At 41.7% G+C, this 19,434-nt stretch overlaps 1 protein-coding gene across 2 annotated transcripts in view; it reads left to right on the top strand.

The window, feature by feature from the left end:
- Nucleotides 1–19,434, top strand: part of GATA5 (GATA binding protein 5) — a 42,386-nt gene that overhangs the window by 8,018 nt on the left and 14,934 nt on the right. For both annotated transcript variants that reach the window (XM_081949766.1, XM_081949765.1), the window contains exon 3: nucleotides 3,742–4,437. In XM_081949766.1, the coding sequence (XP_081805892.1) occupies nucleotides 3,903–4,437 (535 nt within the window). In that variant the 5' untranslated portion in view covers nucleotides 3,742–3,902. The remainder of the gene's footprint in view (nucleotides 1–3,741; nucleotides 4,438–19,434) is intronic.

Here is a 19,434-nt window from a genome sequence, read left to right as displayed (position 1 = left end):
ACAAGCTCAGCACCTTAGCCACTGAGCCACTGTGTAGGCTCTCCTTAATCCGTATATAGGAGCTTCTTGTATTTCCCATATAGTACACTTGTCAATTGAATCAAAATGCAGTTCTCTACCATATTCAGACATTAGACGTACATCTATCCAACCTTAAGGCAAATACAGGGGTGGACTACAAGACCTTTAAGGTCCCTTTCAACTCTATTGTTCCATGTTAAGGCAATCTTCCTCCAGGGGTGCATTCTCTGTATTATGTCACTCCTAACCAGGATTAACCAGGTTAAGACTGACATAATCACCCCTATAACAAAAACCTTCCTAACCAGGATTGTTTTTGTTAGGAGGGAACATGTCACTCTTAACTAGGATTGGTTGTGAGAGAATGACAGCTTCTTTGCTGGGGATATTTATCCTAGCCATGGACGTATGAATCTTGGAAAAGCAGGAACCTGATTTTGAAAGAAGATGGTCATTAGACTGGATGGCCCTCTGCCTGAATGGTTTAATGCAGGTTTCTACTGAGCAGGGGTTGGTCTGGATGGCCTCAAGGGCACCCTTCCAATATTTTGCTACTAGGAGCCTCCCTCTTTCCCTCCACCATGCTCCTAACTGAAACTCTAGGGCTGCTATTTCTAGTTGTAAAATGCAAGGTGTATGATTATACCCATGTATTTAATGCAACTTTTTCCAATTAGCATCCAGAATCATATATTGCCTTTTGACTTCAGCTAATCAGTGTGCTGGCTGGGAATTTGTAATCGCAGCATATCCAGAAGGCAGGGGAAAGGGGCTTTAAGCTACTACAGGCAGTCTTCGACTTTACAGCAGTTCATTTAGTGACCATTTGAACTTACAACAGCATTGAAAAAGTGACTTTTGGACTGTTGTTCACACTTTTGACCCTTTGCAGCATCCACATAGTCACGGGATCAAAACTCAGGCACTTGGCAACTGACTTATATTATATTTATGACCGGTTGCAGTGTCCCAGGAACACACGATCCCCTTTTGTGACCTTCTGACAAGCAAAGTCAACTGGGAAGTCAGATTCACTTAGCAACCGTGTTACTAACTTAACAGCTGCAGTGCTTCACTTAACCACCTTGGCCAGAAAAGTTGTAAAATGGGTCAAAATTCACTTAACAAATGCCTCACTTAGCAACAGAAATTTTGGACTCTATTCCGGTTGTACATCAAGGACTTCCAGTATTAATTTAAGATTAAGATTAATAATGATTATTTAACATTTAAGATGATGTATGGTATGGTTATAGTTATAGTTATAGGTATAGGTATAGGTATAGTATAGCCTTTATTGTCATTGTACATCATGTATGCAACAAAATTGGTTTTAGCCTCACTGGTGCAATCCATGACAAAAAATACAAAACAACATAAATAGCATAAAGAATAATCCTTGAAATGCCATTGTTAAATCTTCAAGAGGGGAAATGGGCTTACTACAATCATCATAGCACACAGTTGTAAGCATCTTAAAGAACACTGTAACCCCACAAACACAACCTGTTTTTTTAGAAGTTGCCCTTTTTAAGATTCTATCTATGTAGGAAAGTAGTAACACAATGGCTATACAGAAATGTATATATGAAATCAGTAGTTTATCCAATTGACCTCAATGCCTTTTTAGATTGCATAGCAATCCAGGCCCACAGTCCTGGCATGATTTTGCTTTCTTGAAAGCAATTCCTCTTGACTATTGGGCTACTCACTTTCAGGTGAGGAATTCATTTTCAAGCTCTGTTTTAGCAGGGACAACATCTCTTTGAGTTCCTTTGTCTTCACACAGTGACCCTTCTTACTGTCCTAAGGTACTTTACTTACACAAAAGCTACTGATTAGCAAAGAAAGGTCTCTCTGTTGGAGGATTTAGATCGGAGGTCTTCGAAATTGGCAACTTTAAGATTTGTGGATGTCAACTCCCAGAATTCTCCAGCCAGAGCTGGCTGGAGAATTCTGGGAGTTGACGTCCACAAGTCTTAAAGTTGCCAAGTTTGAAGACCTCTGTTTTAGATGGTTAAAAGTGGAAAAATGCCCTTTCAACCTTCTACAGAATTCCAATGTTAGCCCAAGTAGCCATTTTAAGCATATGGTTGAAAATATAGGCCTGGTACAATCTCAGGTTTGGGGAGAAGATTTTTAAGGGCCTGGTTTTTATTCTCTCAGCTGCCCAGCCTGAATTTCCCCTCAAAGCCTCCAGAAGTTGTGAATGCTCCAACCCTGGGGATTTTTAAAGAAGAGATTGGACAACCATTTTAGAACATAGAACATAACAGAGTTGGAAGGGACCTTGGAGGCCATCTAGACTAACCCCTGCATGAGCAGGAGACCCCATATCATTTCAGTAAAATGGCTGTCCCATTTCTTTAAAAAGTTCTAATGACGATTCAGCCACAATTTCCGGAGGCAAGCTGCTCCATTGGTTCATTGTACTCACCATTAGGAAATTCCTTCTTAGTTCTAGGTTGTTTCTCTCTCCTTGATTAATTTCCATCCTTTGGTGCTTATTTTTGCTTTCTGGTGCTTTGGAAAATAGATTGACACCCCCTCTTTATGACAGCCTCTCAAATATTGGAACCAATGCTATCATGTCTCCCCTAGTCCTTTTCCTAGACTAGGAACACACCCAATCCCTGCAAACTGTTCTTCATACGTTTTAGTCTCCAGCCTCTAATCATTTGTCTGAAGTGGTGTAGGGTTTCCTGCCTGAGCAAGGGTTGGACTAGAAGACCTCTAAGGTCCCTTCCAACTCTCTTATTGTGTTAAAGCCAGCAAGTTAGACGAGTCAAAAAGAGGGCTGTGAAAATAACTACAGACCCCTCACATCCTGGACATAAATTGTTTCAACTTCTATCCTCAAAACGACACTATAGGGCATTGCACACCAGAACAACTAGACACAAGGATAGTTTTCCCCCCAATGCCATCACTCTGCTTAACAACTAATTCCCACAACATTGTCATATTACCTACTAAGACTATTATCCTTCTCTTCCTTCCTAGTACCTATCTCTTCCCACTTATGACTATAACCATGTTGCTTGTATCTTTACCATTTATATTGTTTTATTTGTTTCCTAGTATAATTTGATTGCTTATTAGTAACCTATGACTATCAAGTGTTGTTTCTTATGATTCTTGATGAATATATTCTATTTTATTTTTCTTTATGCACACTGAGAGTATATGCACCAAAGACAAATTCCTTTTGTATCCAATCACACTTGGCCAATAAAGAATTCTATTCTATTCTCTTCCATTCCATGCCATTCATATATATGGAAGAGTGAACTTTCGCAAACTCCATGTTGTACGCTAGGCTGAGAAGTTTTTTGAAAAAAAAGTAATTGTATGCTATTTTCATGTTGGAACTGTGGAATTGAAATGACCAGGAACTGACATAAAGAAGATTTACCTTTTAAACAAGTAACTTTCAGCCAGACGTCCATCCTTTTATTGCCCTGGTCTCTTACCAAGAAAGGATGAGATGCAGATGTGAGGAACTTATCACGAGAAATTTATCCCGTTGGGAAACTTTGACAGCCAACCAATTCCTTTTAGGTTTCTGTAAGATGACACTTCTAAACTTAAGATCTCACGAGCTCCTTTCTAACCCACCTTCCAGATCTACGTAAAACAAGGATCTCCAAGAAACCAAGTGGGTTGAGGTGTGGAACTGCAGTCTTGATTGTTTTTCTTTCTTTCTTTTTCCCTTTTCAGGTGCTTGGACACTTCCTTTGATTGTAACAGCCCAGAAGTTGTAAGCCAAACATTTTGAGATCCTTTCCATCCAAGTTGCTGACTTGTCTTGACAGGAGTCCTGATCATCACCAACACTGCTTCTTTTTTGACTGAGTGAGCTGTGCTTTGAAGGATATAAAATGTATCAGAGTTTGGCTCTTGCTCCAAATCATGGCCAGTCAGCCTACTCCCACGACTCCAACAATTTCCTGCACACCCCAACAAGCCCGGCCGTTTACGTCCCCACCAGCCGAGTTTCCTCCATGCTCCAGGGCCTGCCCTACCACCTGCAAAGCTGCGATCCCACCCACCAAGGGCATCCTCTGGGCGGCCACCCTGGGTGGGGCCAACCCACCACCGCTGAGGCTACCCACTTCAACGGTGGCAGCCCTCACCCGCCTTCCAGTTTTGCCTACACCCACAGCCCTCCTGGGGGCAGCACAGCCGGTCGAGACGCGGGCTACCAAAGTCCACTGTTGCTGGGCGCCGGAGGCCGTGACCAGTATGGGAACACTCTGATGCGTACGGTCAATGGATCCTACTCCAGCCCGTATCCCGGGGCTTATGTAAACCCAGCGGAGATGACGCCATCTTGGCCTGCCAACCATTTTGAGAGCAGTGTCTTCCATGGCCTCCAGGCACGACAAGGAGCCCTACCGGGCCGGAGATCATACGGTATGTGGCATTTATGGATGTATTGATTTAACCAACCTTTATTATTTTTACAAATAGCTCAAATCAGCGAATATATTCAACACACCTTCCTATTTTTCCCACAACAAGAAGTCTGTGAAGGTGGGCTGGGCTATGAAGTGGGACAAGACCAAAGTCACCCAGCCGTCTTTCATGCCTAAAATGAGACTAGAATTCACAGTCACCTGGTGGTTCACCCAAAATCACCCAGCTCCTTTCATGCCTACGGTGCGAAGGCATGAATTCAGTCTCCTGGTGCTTGGCCCAAATCCCCCAACTGGCTTTTGTGGTTAAGATGGGACTTGAACTCATGATCTCCTTCTTTAGCCTGGTGGTGTGTTAACCGCTACGCCAAACTGGCTCGCCTATCCCCAATTGTAGCAATTCCAGTCTCCTTGTAATGATTCGCCACCAGTGATTTAGGTCTAAAGACTGGTGTGGGGGTAAAGTTTCATTGGTTATATGCCCTCGGTTCTGGTCGCCTCTTTTGTAAAAGTTTCTGAATAGTCACAAAAACAGAAGGCAGAGAAATTTGAATCATGCCATAGTCAGCATGATCAACATAAAGGCAGTGAGGAGCGTAAATGAAATTCAGCCAAGAGCTGAAAATATTGGATAAATGATTCTGTGCTGAGAAAGGGAAATATTTAATTTAGGAACATCTGTGTTGCAAGTGCAAATCTGTATCCATATTCTTATCATGGTTTTCCTAAGGATTTCGTTGGAAAAAAGTTTGTGGAAACATCTGGCACCATTGCATTGCTCTTAGAGTAGAGATGTATGCTCCTGCTTGAGCACAGGGTTGGACTAGAAGACCTCCAAGATCTCTTCCAGCTCTTATTCCCATTGTTACACAGTCTAGGGTTTATCAATTACTGGCTGGAAGCATTTTGATGAGTGGCTTTTGACATTTGGTTTATATTATGAAATCTTCTCAGGCACTTAAGTGAATTTAACAAATGTGTGTTCCCCAGTTTTGTGCTTTATTCAGTAATGGTTTTAGATCTGTTGTGTGAACCAGTGGCATTACAAGGGGATGAATTATAGCATGTTAGAAGATGGGGAGCCTGGGGGGAAAACATTAAAAACTAGTTACTCTGTGATAAAATGGGCTGCCAATAAACTTAATAAATCATAATAATTGCCAGAGCCTTATGTTTTTAGGATCTTTACCAAATGCTCCTTGAAGAATAAAGTAATTTCTATAACAATGTGCATTAGAAACTGTAAATAACAGTTGTGGCTGGTATGTTCTATATATGATTGTATAGTGAGATACAGATCTAGCAGTTACATTCTGTTATTCTTAGTGTGAAAGTCACTATACAATAATGATTGGATGGCCTTGAATGTTAACAAAATATTTGGTTAAAATAAGAGCTTAGGTGGGGAAGATACTTGCAAGATACTCTCATGTGTAGATTGTGCTAAGCAGGGAGATGTTTAGCAGAGAAGAATGATTGAGTTCACACAAAGCAAATACACAATATTATTAATTTAGCAAATGTGGGAATCTGGTTGTCAATTTATCCCCGAGTATTTCTCACTTCTTAAGTATAGATCAATTACGTTTGATTCTATCATGTCCATTAGGGTTTTTTTCTGATTTTTTTCTGAGTCACTTGGTGTCCCAGAGGTGCTTTTTTCCCAAAAGATAACTGGACTTGTATTTTTTTTTCCTTTGAAAATGTTTTGCTTCTCCTCCAAGAAGCTTCTCCAGTTGGGGGAGACCTGTCTCAAATCCAGCAAGAACCTCCTTAAATTTCTCTGGAGATTCCCTTTTTTATTAGTATTATTAAAAAGTTTTTTTTATTAAACACACATTAAAGCATTGGACACAGTGTAACCGTCCGGGCAATGTCTTTGCCATACATACTAGAATATAAAGTTAAATATTATAGCCGCCATGCTTATTTACAATTAGTCTATTCAGTATTTACAAATATGAGGATATTGCATTTCCATCCATGTGGCTTTGTTCTTGTCTTATATATTTTCACTGTTATGATTCTCAATCATCCAGGCCATAGTTGTCCCAAAGGTACTTTTTGAAAAGACAACTGGACTTTCTTGGTTATTTTTTTTTCTTTGAAAATGTTTTGCTTTTCATCCAAGAAGCTTCTTGGATGAGAAGCCAAACCTTTTTAAAGGAAAAAAAAACCCCCAAGAAAGTTCAGTTGCCTTTTTGCAATTTTTTTTATTAAAAAAAAAGCAACTTTGGGACAATCATGACCTGGACTGGTTGAGAATCTCCATAAACACTTCCATGCTAGTATATTTCTCTGCATCAGAGGTATGGGAGTATGTGCCTAGGTTAAGTATCTTTTCAAGGACCATGATTTTACAAAGTAATACACCCCAACTTAGAATAGAATAACAGAGTTGGAAGGGACCTTGGAGGCCTTCTAGTCCAACCTCCTGCTTAGGCAGGAAACCTTACATCACTTCAGACAAATGGTTATCTAACTTCTTCTTGAAAACTTCCAGTGTTGGAGCATTTACAACTTCTGGAGGCAACTTAACAGAAGTCGCAGCATGCTAGGATAGTAGGGCCTAAAGATAGACAAAAAAAGCTAAAAGGTTTAAGTGTGGGATGGAAACTTCTTCCGCAGAGACAGACCCATTACAAGAAAGCATTTTTGAAGAGCTCTTAATGATGAATTCCAAAGGAAGACCAAGTACCCATTAATTAGTTTCTATAGGAAGTGCCCTTGGCAAAGCGAAGAAATGTAGAAGAAATGTAGAATAGTGCGCTCCATTTCCAAAGTTCAGTCCTCTTAAAGAAGGATCTAAGTTTTCCTCTCATTAGTTCACGGATGATGTTGGGCAGATGCTGGGAAAAAACGTGCCACCCAGCTAGAATTGAACCTAACATGCATTGACTTGAACATGCCTGATCTGTTGCCAAGTGTTCGTTGGAGTTTGTGACTTTGAGATTTGACCTGGGCACGGTGTGTGTGCACACATCAGCACGCATACCTCATCAGCATAAAATGCCTTTGGATCTCCACCCCCCCTCCCCTTGCAGGGCCTGTCAAAAAAGCCAGCCCAAGTGGGAAATAACTTATTTAGATAACATTCAGACCAGCCAAATGTAGACCTTGGGAAAAGGTTTCACTCCTGAGAAGTTAACAGAGTTGGAAGGGACCTTGGAGGTCTTCTAGTCCAACCCCCAGCTCAGGCAGGAAACCCTGTACCATTTCAGACAAATGGTTATCCAACATCTTCAAAACTTCTAGTGATAAAGCACCCACACCTTCTGGAGGCAAGCCTTCCACTGATTAATTGTTCTCACTGTCAGAAATTTCTTTTTAGTTCTAAGTTGCTTCTCTCCTTGATTAGTTTCCACCCATTGCTTCTTGTTCTACCCTTAGGTGCTTTGGAGAATAGTTTGACTCCCTCTTCTTTGTGGCAACCCCTATGATATTGGAACACTGCTATCGTGTCACCCCAGTCCTTCTTTTTATTAAACTAGACATACCCAAATGGAACGTAATTCCCTTCCCACCCCTCCAGCCTTTTTTCTTTCTTTCTTTCATTCATGCCATCAAAGGGACTAGCACCTTACTGTAAGGCAGTGTTTTCTCAACCTTGTAGACTTCAACTCCCAGAATTTCCCAGCCAGTCATACTGGCTGGGGGATTCTGAGAGTTGGAAGTCCAGACAAGGCGCCAGGGTTGAAGAAATGCGGCTCTAAAGCTTGTACATCTTCCCACCAAGTGTTAAACTTTTCATCCTCTGGTTCTAAGACAAAGGCTTCAACTTCAATCCTTTGGAATTGTGGAAATAATTTCAACCCGTAGGAAAATTCATGGGAGAGAGAGAGAGAGAGCTGATTGAGCAGAGGAAGACTAATTGTAATGGAAGATTGGGATTTAACTCCTATTCTGATGCCACTGTTGGAGCACTAATTTTTTAAAGCTTGTACATTGAAAATGCTTCTTCCAAGGGTTTGGGTATTTTGATTGCTCCCAATTTTAGTTGAAGCTGAATTTTTTTAAAAAAGGAAAATCTAAAAGATTGCATAGTTGGGGAAGACTATGTTGAGAGGACTGTGCATTTAAAGAACTTTTTTTTTTTGGAGCAGAATTAAAATGGGTACAGGAAAAAATAACTCTATAAGGGCTTCCTCCTTCTGTCAGCCTATTCTTAGCCCTATATTTATTCCAGATAAAATTCCCTGGACTTTTTCCATTGAAAGGAGCAGGGAAAGTGGTGGCAATACTGCCGGGCCCCGATTCCTATAACCGAATCTCAGTTCCCCCAGGAACTGAGCCGCTTCGGCATTCCTTCTCTCCGGTTTTTAAACTTGCAAAAAGTTTAAAGCCGCGCGCGGTGTCTGGAAAAGGGGCTATTTTTCAGGAGAAAGAGATGAGAGAAAATCCGGGGGTCTGGTTTTTTGTTTTAAAATCCCGCGGGGTTAAAATGTAAGCAGTAAGCTTCCACCCTTTTAACTTCGCCCGATTATCCGTTTTTTATGCTGACTTCAGTTGTGACACGGGTTGGCGTTTCCACGAAGGGAGCAGATTTATAGCCGCTCCGATGTTGCTGGGTTGTTGGGTTTTTTTTTTAAAGTAATTTATGGAGGGAGAAAATGACTTTTCGAAGCCAACAAGAGTTCCTAAATCACCAAAGGAAAATCTCGTGGACTTATCTCCCCACCTCCACCCACCCCGACAAGCCTTGCCCTCTGTGCCATCCATCAGCTCGAGATCCTGAAAAATCCACGCAGACACGCAGGGAAGCCGCTTGGCTTTCGGTTCATACGACGGAGAAAGCACGCAGGGAGTTTTCTCCGGCGAGGAACCTCCGAAACGGGCAGCGGGGCTAATCATAAAAGGAGGGTTGAGTTAATTTGGGTGGGTGGGTCTGAAGCCCACCCTTTTGATGCGGCTTATCGGGGTTTGTTGATTTGTTATTTGGTTTTGCCCCCTTTCTCGAGGTCACTTTGTCGGGTTTTGTCGGGTTTTGTCGGCGTCTTGGCGCGTCGGATTTTCCGCGTTATTCCTGTCTCCTTCCCTTCCTTGTTTCTCTCTATCCGAAACGCGCCGTCGAATTCAATACGGTTTCCTCCAATTTGCCATTTGCCCGTTTTGAAGGAGAGGGAGAAAAAGGTCTCGATTTCTTTTATATTTAGTAGACTTTTTCCTTGCTGGAAGTCGGGCAGTTTTCAAAATGACGGGATTCCTTGTGCCTATTTTCAAATCTTAGTTGTTTTTCAAAAAAACCGATTTATTTTTCCCGGTTGGTTTTTTAGTTTTTTCCTCCCGATTTTTTTTTTAAAGCTCCGAAACAAGAAAATATTTCGCCTTTTGGATTTGGGATGCTTCTTTTCCTTAAAGCGAACGGAATAAAAATGCATCCACGTTTCGTCTTAATCACTCGGGCGTCTTAATACGCTTGTGTAGAACAGTGCAATTGGCAAAGAATTTACAGTCTGATGCCCAGGGAATTGGGAAGCCTGTGCCTAAATCTCAAATTCCCTTAAATGGAAATTTAATTCTATGAAAAACGCATCAGGTTATTTTTCCCATCCCCCTCTTAATTCATCTATATACACTTGGGGGGAGGGGAGTTTTATTAGCCCCACGTGGATGTTCCTTTAATGGATTTTTTTTAAGTTACATCTTTACAGGATAAAATTAGTATTTATTTTCTTATCCTTGACTTTATTTCATTAAAATGTGCAAAAACAATTTATACTGTCACTAATTCCCCATTTCAAATATAATTTTTTCCAATTTTCAACCAGAATTGAATATTGTGTATTTGGAAGTGTTGTATTTACACAGTATGATAAAAATTACACGATTGCTTCCACCAATGTTTTACTGTATGCCTTAAAGTGAAAATCCAAAATGAAAAATGGCATTGAATTTAACAGGTCTCTTTTTTAAAAAAAAAAATTAAGATAAAGATCATAAGTTTTCTCTAAAATCACATCCCTTGAATTGGGTGATTTAAATCACTTTTAACTATGAATTGTATCACTTAGCACGTTAAAAGATGCCCAATAATTATCTTAGCCTGCACAATAATCATCTTAGAAGCCTGCATATTCTTTTTTCTGATGAATGCATATTTGATTTCTTTCATGTGTATTCTTTTGCTATTTTTTTCTCCAAATCTTCCAACATTAGCTGGACTCCGGGCATTTAAATGAGAAAAAAGCAGTTTTAAAATTTTAGGGTTGGTGCAGATTTAGATGCAAACAGGGAACAGAGTTGGGTTAGGAAGAAATACTTTCATTAAGAAGAAAAACATCCAAATAAACAGCTGGTGACTAATAAGTGTGCCTGAATTACATTAGACACAATATAATAATGAATTGTGCGAATAGTGAACTAATTCTTTCTCCTCTTCCTTATTCAAAGTTCACCTCTGAGCAAATATTAGCTTCTCTCTTTAGAAGCTAAGCAGGATCAGCCCTGGTTAGTACTTGGATGGGTGACAACACGGCAAATTAGGCTGTGAAATTGGGGGTGGGGAATCTCAGAGGACAATGGCAAGCTATTTTTATCCCTTGGCTAAGAAAATAACAGGATTGTATCAGTGTAAACTTGACTGGAGGCTCTTCTTACTTCTAGTTAGATTGCGAGGGGGGTCAAGATTTAGTTTGGGTTGGTTGGGATTTTTCCACCCCTAGACATTTTTAATGTATTTTGTCTTCTGTGCTATCCTTTTCAGTAGATATTCTTAACCATAAATATTAAAAAAAAACATTTGGGATTACCTTGCAAAATGTTTAGTTCAAAGGCATGATTTCCAAGCCCTGAAAGGAAACGGTTTTATGTGTAGGCTGATGTTAAATAAACTTCTATTTATAGAGTTAAATGTTTCTATTTGTGGCTTGAACCAGGATGAAGAAAAAAAGAATAAATCTTGGTGGCATTCGCAGGGCTTTTGGCAGAATTATTATATCCAGGTAGCCCTTGAGTTATGACCACAATTGAGCCCAAAATTTCTGTTGCTAAGTGAGATAGTTGTTGAGTGTTGACCCATTTTATGACCTTTCTTGCCACTGTTGTTGAGTGAATCACTGCAGTTCTTAGTAACATGGTTGCTAAGTGAATCAAGCTTTCTCGTTGACTTTGACCCCGGGACACTGCAACCGTCATAAATATGAATCTGTTGCCAAGCATCCAAATTTTGATCAGGTGATTGTGGAGATACTGCAATGGTCGTAAGTGTGAAAAACAGTGAAAAGTCACTTTTTTTCAGTGCCGTGGTAGCTTCAAGTGGTCACTAAACAAGCTGTTATAATTCAAGGACTATCAATACCTTTACTGCTCAAGATCTGTCAATTTGTCTTTCAGTGTTTTCTACCTTTAAGGCACACTGTCCAGAATAACAATAGCAAAAAAAAAAATTTGGGCCAAAAGAGAAAAAAATATCAATGAAACAAGTTTCCAAATTTGCTCTGCTCAGGATCTGACTGACAATTTTGTTTTTTCCCCCCAACGTCTTGTCTTTAAATCTGAAATTCTTTTTTTCAGCATCAGCTGGAAGTGAATTGCAATTATTCACTTTCTCAGTTGAAGCAGAATCAAGGGTCACCTGAAAATGAACCATTTAAATTAAAATTAATCTAACCTCTCCCCGGGTTAAATTGACTCAATAACCTTTGGGTCATATCAGGGATGTTGTTTTAACCCAGGGGTGTCCAAACTTGGGAACTTTAAGACTTGTGGACTTCAACTCCCAGAAGTCCACAAGTCTTAAAGTTCCCAAGTTTGGACACCCCTGTTTTAACCAGAAAAAAAGTTGATGCTAGCTGATAAAGTTCTGACAGAAGAGCAGCCATTGGTGAAGATGCTGTCTCTGATCTGAGTTTCACATCCAGTTTTCTATTTTATCTAGAATATGATCTGGATGTGAAACTCAGAATGGAAGGAATCCTATTCAGGAAACATCTTCTGTATCCATAGAGGTAGTCCTCAACTTACGACCGCAAGTTCGCCCAAAATTTGTCTGTTGCTAAGTGAGGCAGTTGCTAAAGTGAATTTTGTCCCATCTTATGACCTTTCTTTGCATCCGTTGTTAAATGAATCACGGTTGTTAAGTGAATCCAACTTCCCCATTGCCTTTGCTTGTCAGAAGGTTGCAAAAAGGGACCACGTGACTCTGGGACGCTGCAACTGTTGTAAATATGAGCCAGTTGCAGAGCATATATATATATATATATACATGCATTTTACTCACAATATACATAACAGGGTGGGGAAATATAGTTTGTTGAACAGCAGGGACATTTATTTCCAAACAATGATCAATCCAGAATTAAGAAGAAACTTCCTGACGGTTAGAACAATTCATCAGTGGGACAGAAATTGCCTCCAGAAGTTGTGAATGCCCCAATACTGGAAGTTCTTAAGAAGAGATTGAACAACCATTTGTCTTAAATGGTATAGACTTTCCTGCCTGAGCAGGGGGTTGGACTAGAAGACCTCCAAGGTCCCTTCCAACTCTGTTCTGTTCTAGTCCTTGTTCTGTTCTATATTGTATTCTATTCTATGCGATGCTATGCTATGCCTTGTTCTCTTCTCTTCTCTTCTGTTTCTTGTTCTGTTCTATATTCTCTGTTCTGTTCTGTTCTATTCTTTCTATTCTCCTCTATTCTATTCCTTGTTCTGTTCTCTTCTGTTTTCTGTTCCCTGGTCTATTGTATTGTATTCTAGTCCTTATTCTCCACTCCACTCCACTCCACTCTCGCTCTGTGCCCTTTTATTCTAGCATTTATGCTTGTTCATAGCAAGGCTAAGAATACAATCCCAGTTAGTATCATGTTGGCTGCAGCCATTTGGTTGATGGTTCACTAAGAGATATTTATATTTCTTTGTTGCATTTTATATCTTTTCTCTGGAAGTTGAAGGCAGCATCCATAGGTCCTTCCCTTGTTTTGTCCCTAAGGCAATCATCATGTGGCTACTGGTTGTACTAGGAGCGATGAGCTGAAAATTCTCCCTCCATGGACACTGCCTAGAGTGGGAAATTGGACAGGCGCCTTTGGTTCAATTCTATAAGCAGTCCTCGACTTATGGCCACAATTGAACCCAATACTTCACTAAGCAAGACAGTTGCTAAGCGAGTACTTGTGCCATTTTACAACCTTTCTTGCCACCGTTGCTAAGTGAATCACCACAGTTGGTTAAAATAGTAGCACGGTTGTTAAGTGAATTACTGCCGTCGTTAAGTTAGTAATACAGTTGTTAAGTGAATCCGGCTTTCCCCATTGACTTTGCTTGTCCGAAGGTCGCAAAAGGTGATCCCATGACTCCGGGATCATGGCAAAACGTTATAAATATAAGCCAATTGCCAAACCTCTGAATTTTGATCATGTGACTATGGCAGGGGTGTCCAAACTTAGGAACTTTAAGACTTGTGGACTTCAACTCCCAGAATTCCCCAGCCAGGCTGGCTGGGGAATTCTGGGAGTTGAAGTCCACAAGTCTTAAAGTTCCCAAGTTTGGACACCCTTGGACTACGGGGATGCTGCAATATGATGTGTGAAAATATGGTTCTGTCCCTTTTTTCAATGCCATTGTAACTTCAAATGGTCACTAAATGAATGGTTGTAAATCAAGGACTATCTGTACTACCATTGTATTGTGCTGACCCTCAGTGTAGCTACATATGATGCTGGGATGATGGAACTGCTGCTCTCTTTTCCTTCCCTTCCTCTTTCTTTCTTTCTATCTTTCTTTCTTTCTTTCCTTCCTTTCTTTCCTTCCTTCCTCCCATTTTTCTTTTCTTTCTTTCCTTCTTTCCTTCCTTTTCTTTCCTTCCTTTTCTTTCTTCCTCCCTTTCTTTTCTTCCTTCCTTCCTTCTTTCTTTTTCTTTTCTTTTTTCCTTCCTTCCTTCCTTCCTTCTGTTTTTCTTTACTTTCCTTCCTTCTTCCTTCCTTCCTTTCCTTCCTCCTTTCTTTCTTTTCTTTCTTTCCTTCTTTCCCTCCTTCCCTTCCTTTTTCTTTCTTTCTTTCCTTCCTTCTTTCCTTCCTTTTCTTTCCTTTCTTTTCTTCCTTCCTCCTTCCTCTCTCTCTTTCCTTCTCCTTTCTTTCTTTTTCTTTTCTTTCTTTTTTCCTTCCTTCCTTCTGTTTTTCTTTACTTTCCTTCCTTCCTTCTTTCCTTCTTTTCTTTCCTTCCTTCCTTCCTTCCTTCTTTCTTTCTCTCTCTCTCTCTCACTTTTCTTTCTCTTATTATTTTTCACATAACATAAGGCTGTGAAGAGACCTAATACTCCTTCCGCCTCCTATTTTCGCCACAACAACCCCTCTGTGAGGGACTTGGGCTGAGAGAGAGAGAGGGACTGGCCCAAAGTCACCTAGTCCACTTTTATGCTGAAAACAGGATTAGAACTCAAGTCTCCCTGGTGATTAGTCCACAACCCCCCAGCTGGCTTTCACGCCTAAGGCAGGACTACAACTCATCGTCTCCTGCCTTCTACCCCGGTGTCTTAAAACGCTAGAACAAACAGGCACTCCTTACCATCGGTCAGTAATTGAAATTGACCAGAATGCCTTGGATTTTCTGCAACCCCCCCCCCCCACTCTGCAACCTACAACATTACGGGGCAAGCCGGGGTCAAATGGAGTATTCAGGGCCAGCACTTAACCCCTTCCGACAGAAATCATCCTTCAGTAAGCTCTAAAAATGGCACAAGGCTTGTGTTTTCCTTGGCACAAAGCTGTTTTGCAAAAAACATGTTGCTGCTGTCGTGGGGCCAGTGATGGATGGCTTTTCCAAAGTTCCTGCTTCTCTTCCATCTGCTCTCCTTTCTTTTCTTTTTTCTTTTTTGGTTGCCACCACCTCCCTGGTGTTGCTGTAGGGCACGTCCTTGGTATAACCTTGGATTTATTTGGCCGGACACGTCGAATGAGGTTGCCTTCTGTGTCCCACAAACCACAGCCACAAAGTTGCATGTGCAAGGACACCAGCAGCTTCCCGACTGAAGGGCAGGATTCAACCCTGAGCAGAATTACGCCCCCTCCCCTTATACCATTTCTCACCATTCAGAATAACAAAGAGTTATTCTTGGAGGTCTTCCAGTCCAAGCCCCCTGCTGACACAGGAAACCTTATACCAGGGCTGGCAAACCTTTTAGATGCTGAGTGCCGAAACTGCGCACATGTGCATGCCCAAACTGAAAGGTGTGCACATTTGCAGGAAAATGTGCATGTGCAAATGCATGCAAATGTGTGAGCATGCACAAACATGCCTGAGCATGCACAGCAGAGACCCGAAGACCAGCATCCCAACACCGGCAGCGCAGCAAGAGATAAGATCTGTTTCTTTCATGAGCTTCTGTTTCGGCGTTTGCAGGAAAACAGAAGCTCACGGAAAAAATGGCACGGAGACTTGACCAGGGGCGATGGCATACGTGCCAGCAGAGAGGGCTCTGGTTGCCACCAGTTCGCCAGCATGGCCCTATACCAGGGGTCAGCAAACTGCGGCTCTGCAGCCGCATGTGGCTCTTTCCTTCCTCTGCTGCGGCTCCGTCACCGGTCGGCACCACAATTTTGAGAGGAGCTTCCGGGGCGGGGGGGGAAGAGAAGCACAGTGCGCCAGGAGAAGACTCTATGGCAAGGGAAAGGTTTTCCAGTTGTCTCCACAATTGATAGGGCTTTCGGTTATGACAGGTAGAGGAAAAAGTACGCCGCTCTAGGAGGAGACTATATGATGGAGGAACTGAACTTCCGGTCAGCTCCAGAACTGAACAGGGAGCTTCCGGTTAGGACATTTATGGCTCCCGGTGTTTTATTTTTTGTGGGAAATGAGTCCAAATGGGTCTTTGTGTGAGCCTCTGCTTTGCTATTTGCTTTTGGCTGCCATTGAAATGGGGAGGGGGGGCTGGTATTTGGGAGGGGAAGTTTAAGTACAGGAGAGATTGTAAAATGGGAGTTTTGGTCTCACCGTCTACTGCGCATGCTGGAGATTAGTGCTTGGTGTCGGTCAAGGCCAACCATCCTGCATACCAACCTGATGATGCTCCTTGAGGATGGAACTCACATGATGCCTAAGGGATTTGCAGATTGGACAGTGGGATGAGGGTTACCAGGGGGAGGGGGTTTGGTCACATATTGATATGTATGATTTTGCGCGCTTTTGCCTCAGATCTTGCTTTGCTTTAGCTGCTATCTTTTCATAACCAGTAAAAGTACTCTTAATTCTGCAAAATGGAGCTAAGTGATTTCTTTCTTGGTTGCTGAGGGAGGCCAGCTTGACACTTTGAGTGTTTTAAGTTTGCCGACCCCTGCCCTATACCATTTCAGACAAATCTCTTCTTAAAATCCTCCAGTGATGGAGCACCCATAACTTCTCCAGGCAGGTCATTCTCACCGTCAGGAAATTTAATTCCTTAATTCCAGGTTGCTTCTCTCCTTGATAAGTTTCCATCCGTTGCTTCTTGTTCTGCCTTTCAGGTGCTTTGGAGCATAGGTTGACTCCCTCTTCTTTGTGGCAGCCCCTTAAATACTGGAATCCTGCTCTCATAATTCCTTTGCTCTTGCTGCGTCACATTGACACACAAAACTGTAGTGTCACACACACTACCGTCAATTGTGGTGACTTTCTAAGCAGATGCGTGTTGTCGCCCCATATCTGGATTTTCTGGGAGATTTGAAATTTTGATTCAGAAAATCAATTCAGGTAACCCTTGACTTACAACCACAACTGAGCACATATTTTCTGTTGTTAAGTGAGACATTTGCCATTGCAACGTCACTAAACAAACTGCCGTAAGTCGAGAATTACCTGTGCATGTTTGGGATAGATGTGAGGGAGCTGCTCTGGTGCGTGTAAATAATCCCACTGAATCAAAATTAAGTTTTTTGAAACAATTTTGGAAAACTGGCTGGGATATCTGAATTGGCAGCTTGGTCAAATTACTTTGTAATTAAATATTTGAATGACTTACTTAGGCCCACCCATACATTCATGGAAGGTAATTTTCTCAGCATTCCCCTTGTTCAGATTCGAGCTACAGGGACTTCTACTGTTCTTTCTTCGTTCCCATCAGGGCTGCGAACAGTTGGGCTATATATCCCACAGCTTTGAGGACAAATTGACAGCTTCCACTTTGCTGTCAGCCCTATTTGGGGAAGGTTTCTTGGAACAATGACATTTTGGATGTCTCGGGCCCTCTCAGGCCACCTGGGAGCATGGGATGCTCACCCTTGCTTATATACCTGCCCAACAGATTGTTGACTAACCAGGTGCTTCGTTTGTTGACCCAACTGCTCTGTTGATCCTGGGACATCCATCCCTTTGGATGGAAAGCAAAGCAAAAAACCATTTTTCTTCTCTCAATTCCAACTGAGCTTTCTGGATGAAGCAATGTAGCATTGATGGCCCCACCAAGGACAGTAGATTGGCCGTGTCCCCAAACCATTGCCCTAGGGCTTGTAGAGAATAAGGATGAGCTGGAAGGGACCTTGGAGGTCTTCTAGTCCAACCCTCTGCTCAAGCAGGAGACACCCTATACCATTTCAAGTCAAGTAGCTGTCAAGTCCTCTCCTTAAAAACCTCCAGCGATGAAGCACCCACAACTTCTGAAGGCAACTTCAGAAGTACTGGTTAATTGTCTTCACTGTCAGGAAATTTCTCCTTAATTCCATGCTGCTTCTGTCCTTGATCAGTTCCCATCCATTGTTTCTTATCCTGCCTTCAGGTGCTTTGGAAAATAAATTGGCTCACTGTCCCAAAGGTGTTTTTTCAAGAGGCAGCTGAATTTTCTGGGTTTTTCTTTTTCTTTGAGAAGACGTTTTGCTTCCCATCCAATAAGCTCCTTCAGCTCATGGACAAGGAGCTTCTTCAAGCTTCTTGGATGAGAAGCGAAATGTCTTCAAAGCAAAACAAAAGTCCAGTTGCCTCTTGAAAAAGCACCTTTAGGACAACCATGACCTGGATGACTGAGAATCTCCATAGAGAAGTTGTTGAGCCTCTCTTCTTTGTCTTGCCTTTAAGTCAGGATTTGGTAGAGGTAAAAGCTGTAAAACTGATGGGGGAAACTTCTCACCCTTCTCCACTACACGGAGAGAGAGAGAGAGAGAGAGAATGAGAGAGAATGAGAGAAAGAATGAGAAAGAGAGAATGAGAGAAAATGAAAGAGAGAATGAAAGAGAGAATGGGAGAAAGTAAGAGAATGAGAGAATGAGAGAATGAGAGAGAGAATGAGAGAGAGAGAGAGAAAATGTAAAAGAGAATGTAAGAGAGAATGAGAGAAAATGTGAGAGAATGAGAGAATGAGAGAGAGAGAATGGGAGAAAGAGTAAGAGAGAATGAGAGAGAGATTATAAGACAGAGAGAATGAGAGAGAGAGAAAATGTAAGAGAGAATATAAGAGAGAATGAGAGAAAGAATAAGAGAATGAGAGAGATATAAAAAGACAGAGAGAATGAGAGATAATAAGACAGAGAGAATAAGAGAGAGAATAAGAGAGAGAGAGAGAGAGAGAGAGAATGTGAGAAACAATAAGAGAATGAGAGAATGAGAGATAAAAAGACAGAGAATAAGAGAGAGAGAGAGAGAGAGAGAGAGAGAGACTTCTGCAGAGAGTCTGTCATTTGTCAGGTCTAAGCTGTCGGAGTGATTGATACGCAGAGTTCAGTCTATGCGGACTTTCTCCGTCAGCCAAGACATTCCAGCAGCCTAGTCCAGCCTGCTTGTCGCCAGCAGTCAACAAGCAACACGGTTTGATTGAAATCAGGGAAGTCTCCTCATCCTCCCTCTCCTCCTCCCCTTTTATCATCTTACAATAACATCATCTCGATCATTTATTTTTACAACCAAGCCGGGCTGCGTGTCACCCGGCCCTTGCGAACGGCATTTTAAAAAGAGGAGGGGGTGTTGTTTGGAGGGCCTGCGTGTGTATTAAGTTTTAGTAAGGCACCTTCCGTGCCTCCACAGACAAGTCAACGGCCATTCGTTTCTGCTTTTGCGTAGACAAGATACTGTAATTATTGCGGAGTTTAGAAGAAAAGGA

Source organism: Natrix helvetica (assembly GCF_964273705.1).
Source record: "Natrix helvetica genome assembly, chromosome: 3".
Classification (NCBI taxonomy): domain Eukaryota; kingdom Metazoa; phylum Chordata; class Lepidosauria; order Squamata; family Natricidae; genus Natrix; species Natrix helvetica.
Note: the sequence above shows the minus strand (reverse complement) of the source record. Positions and strands in the feature narration are given on the sequence as shown.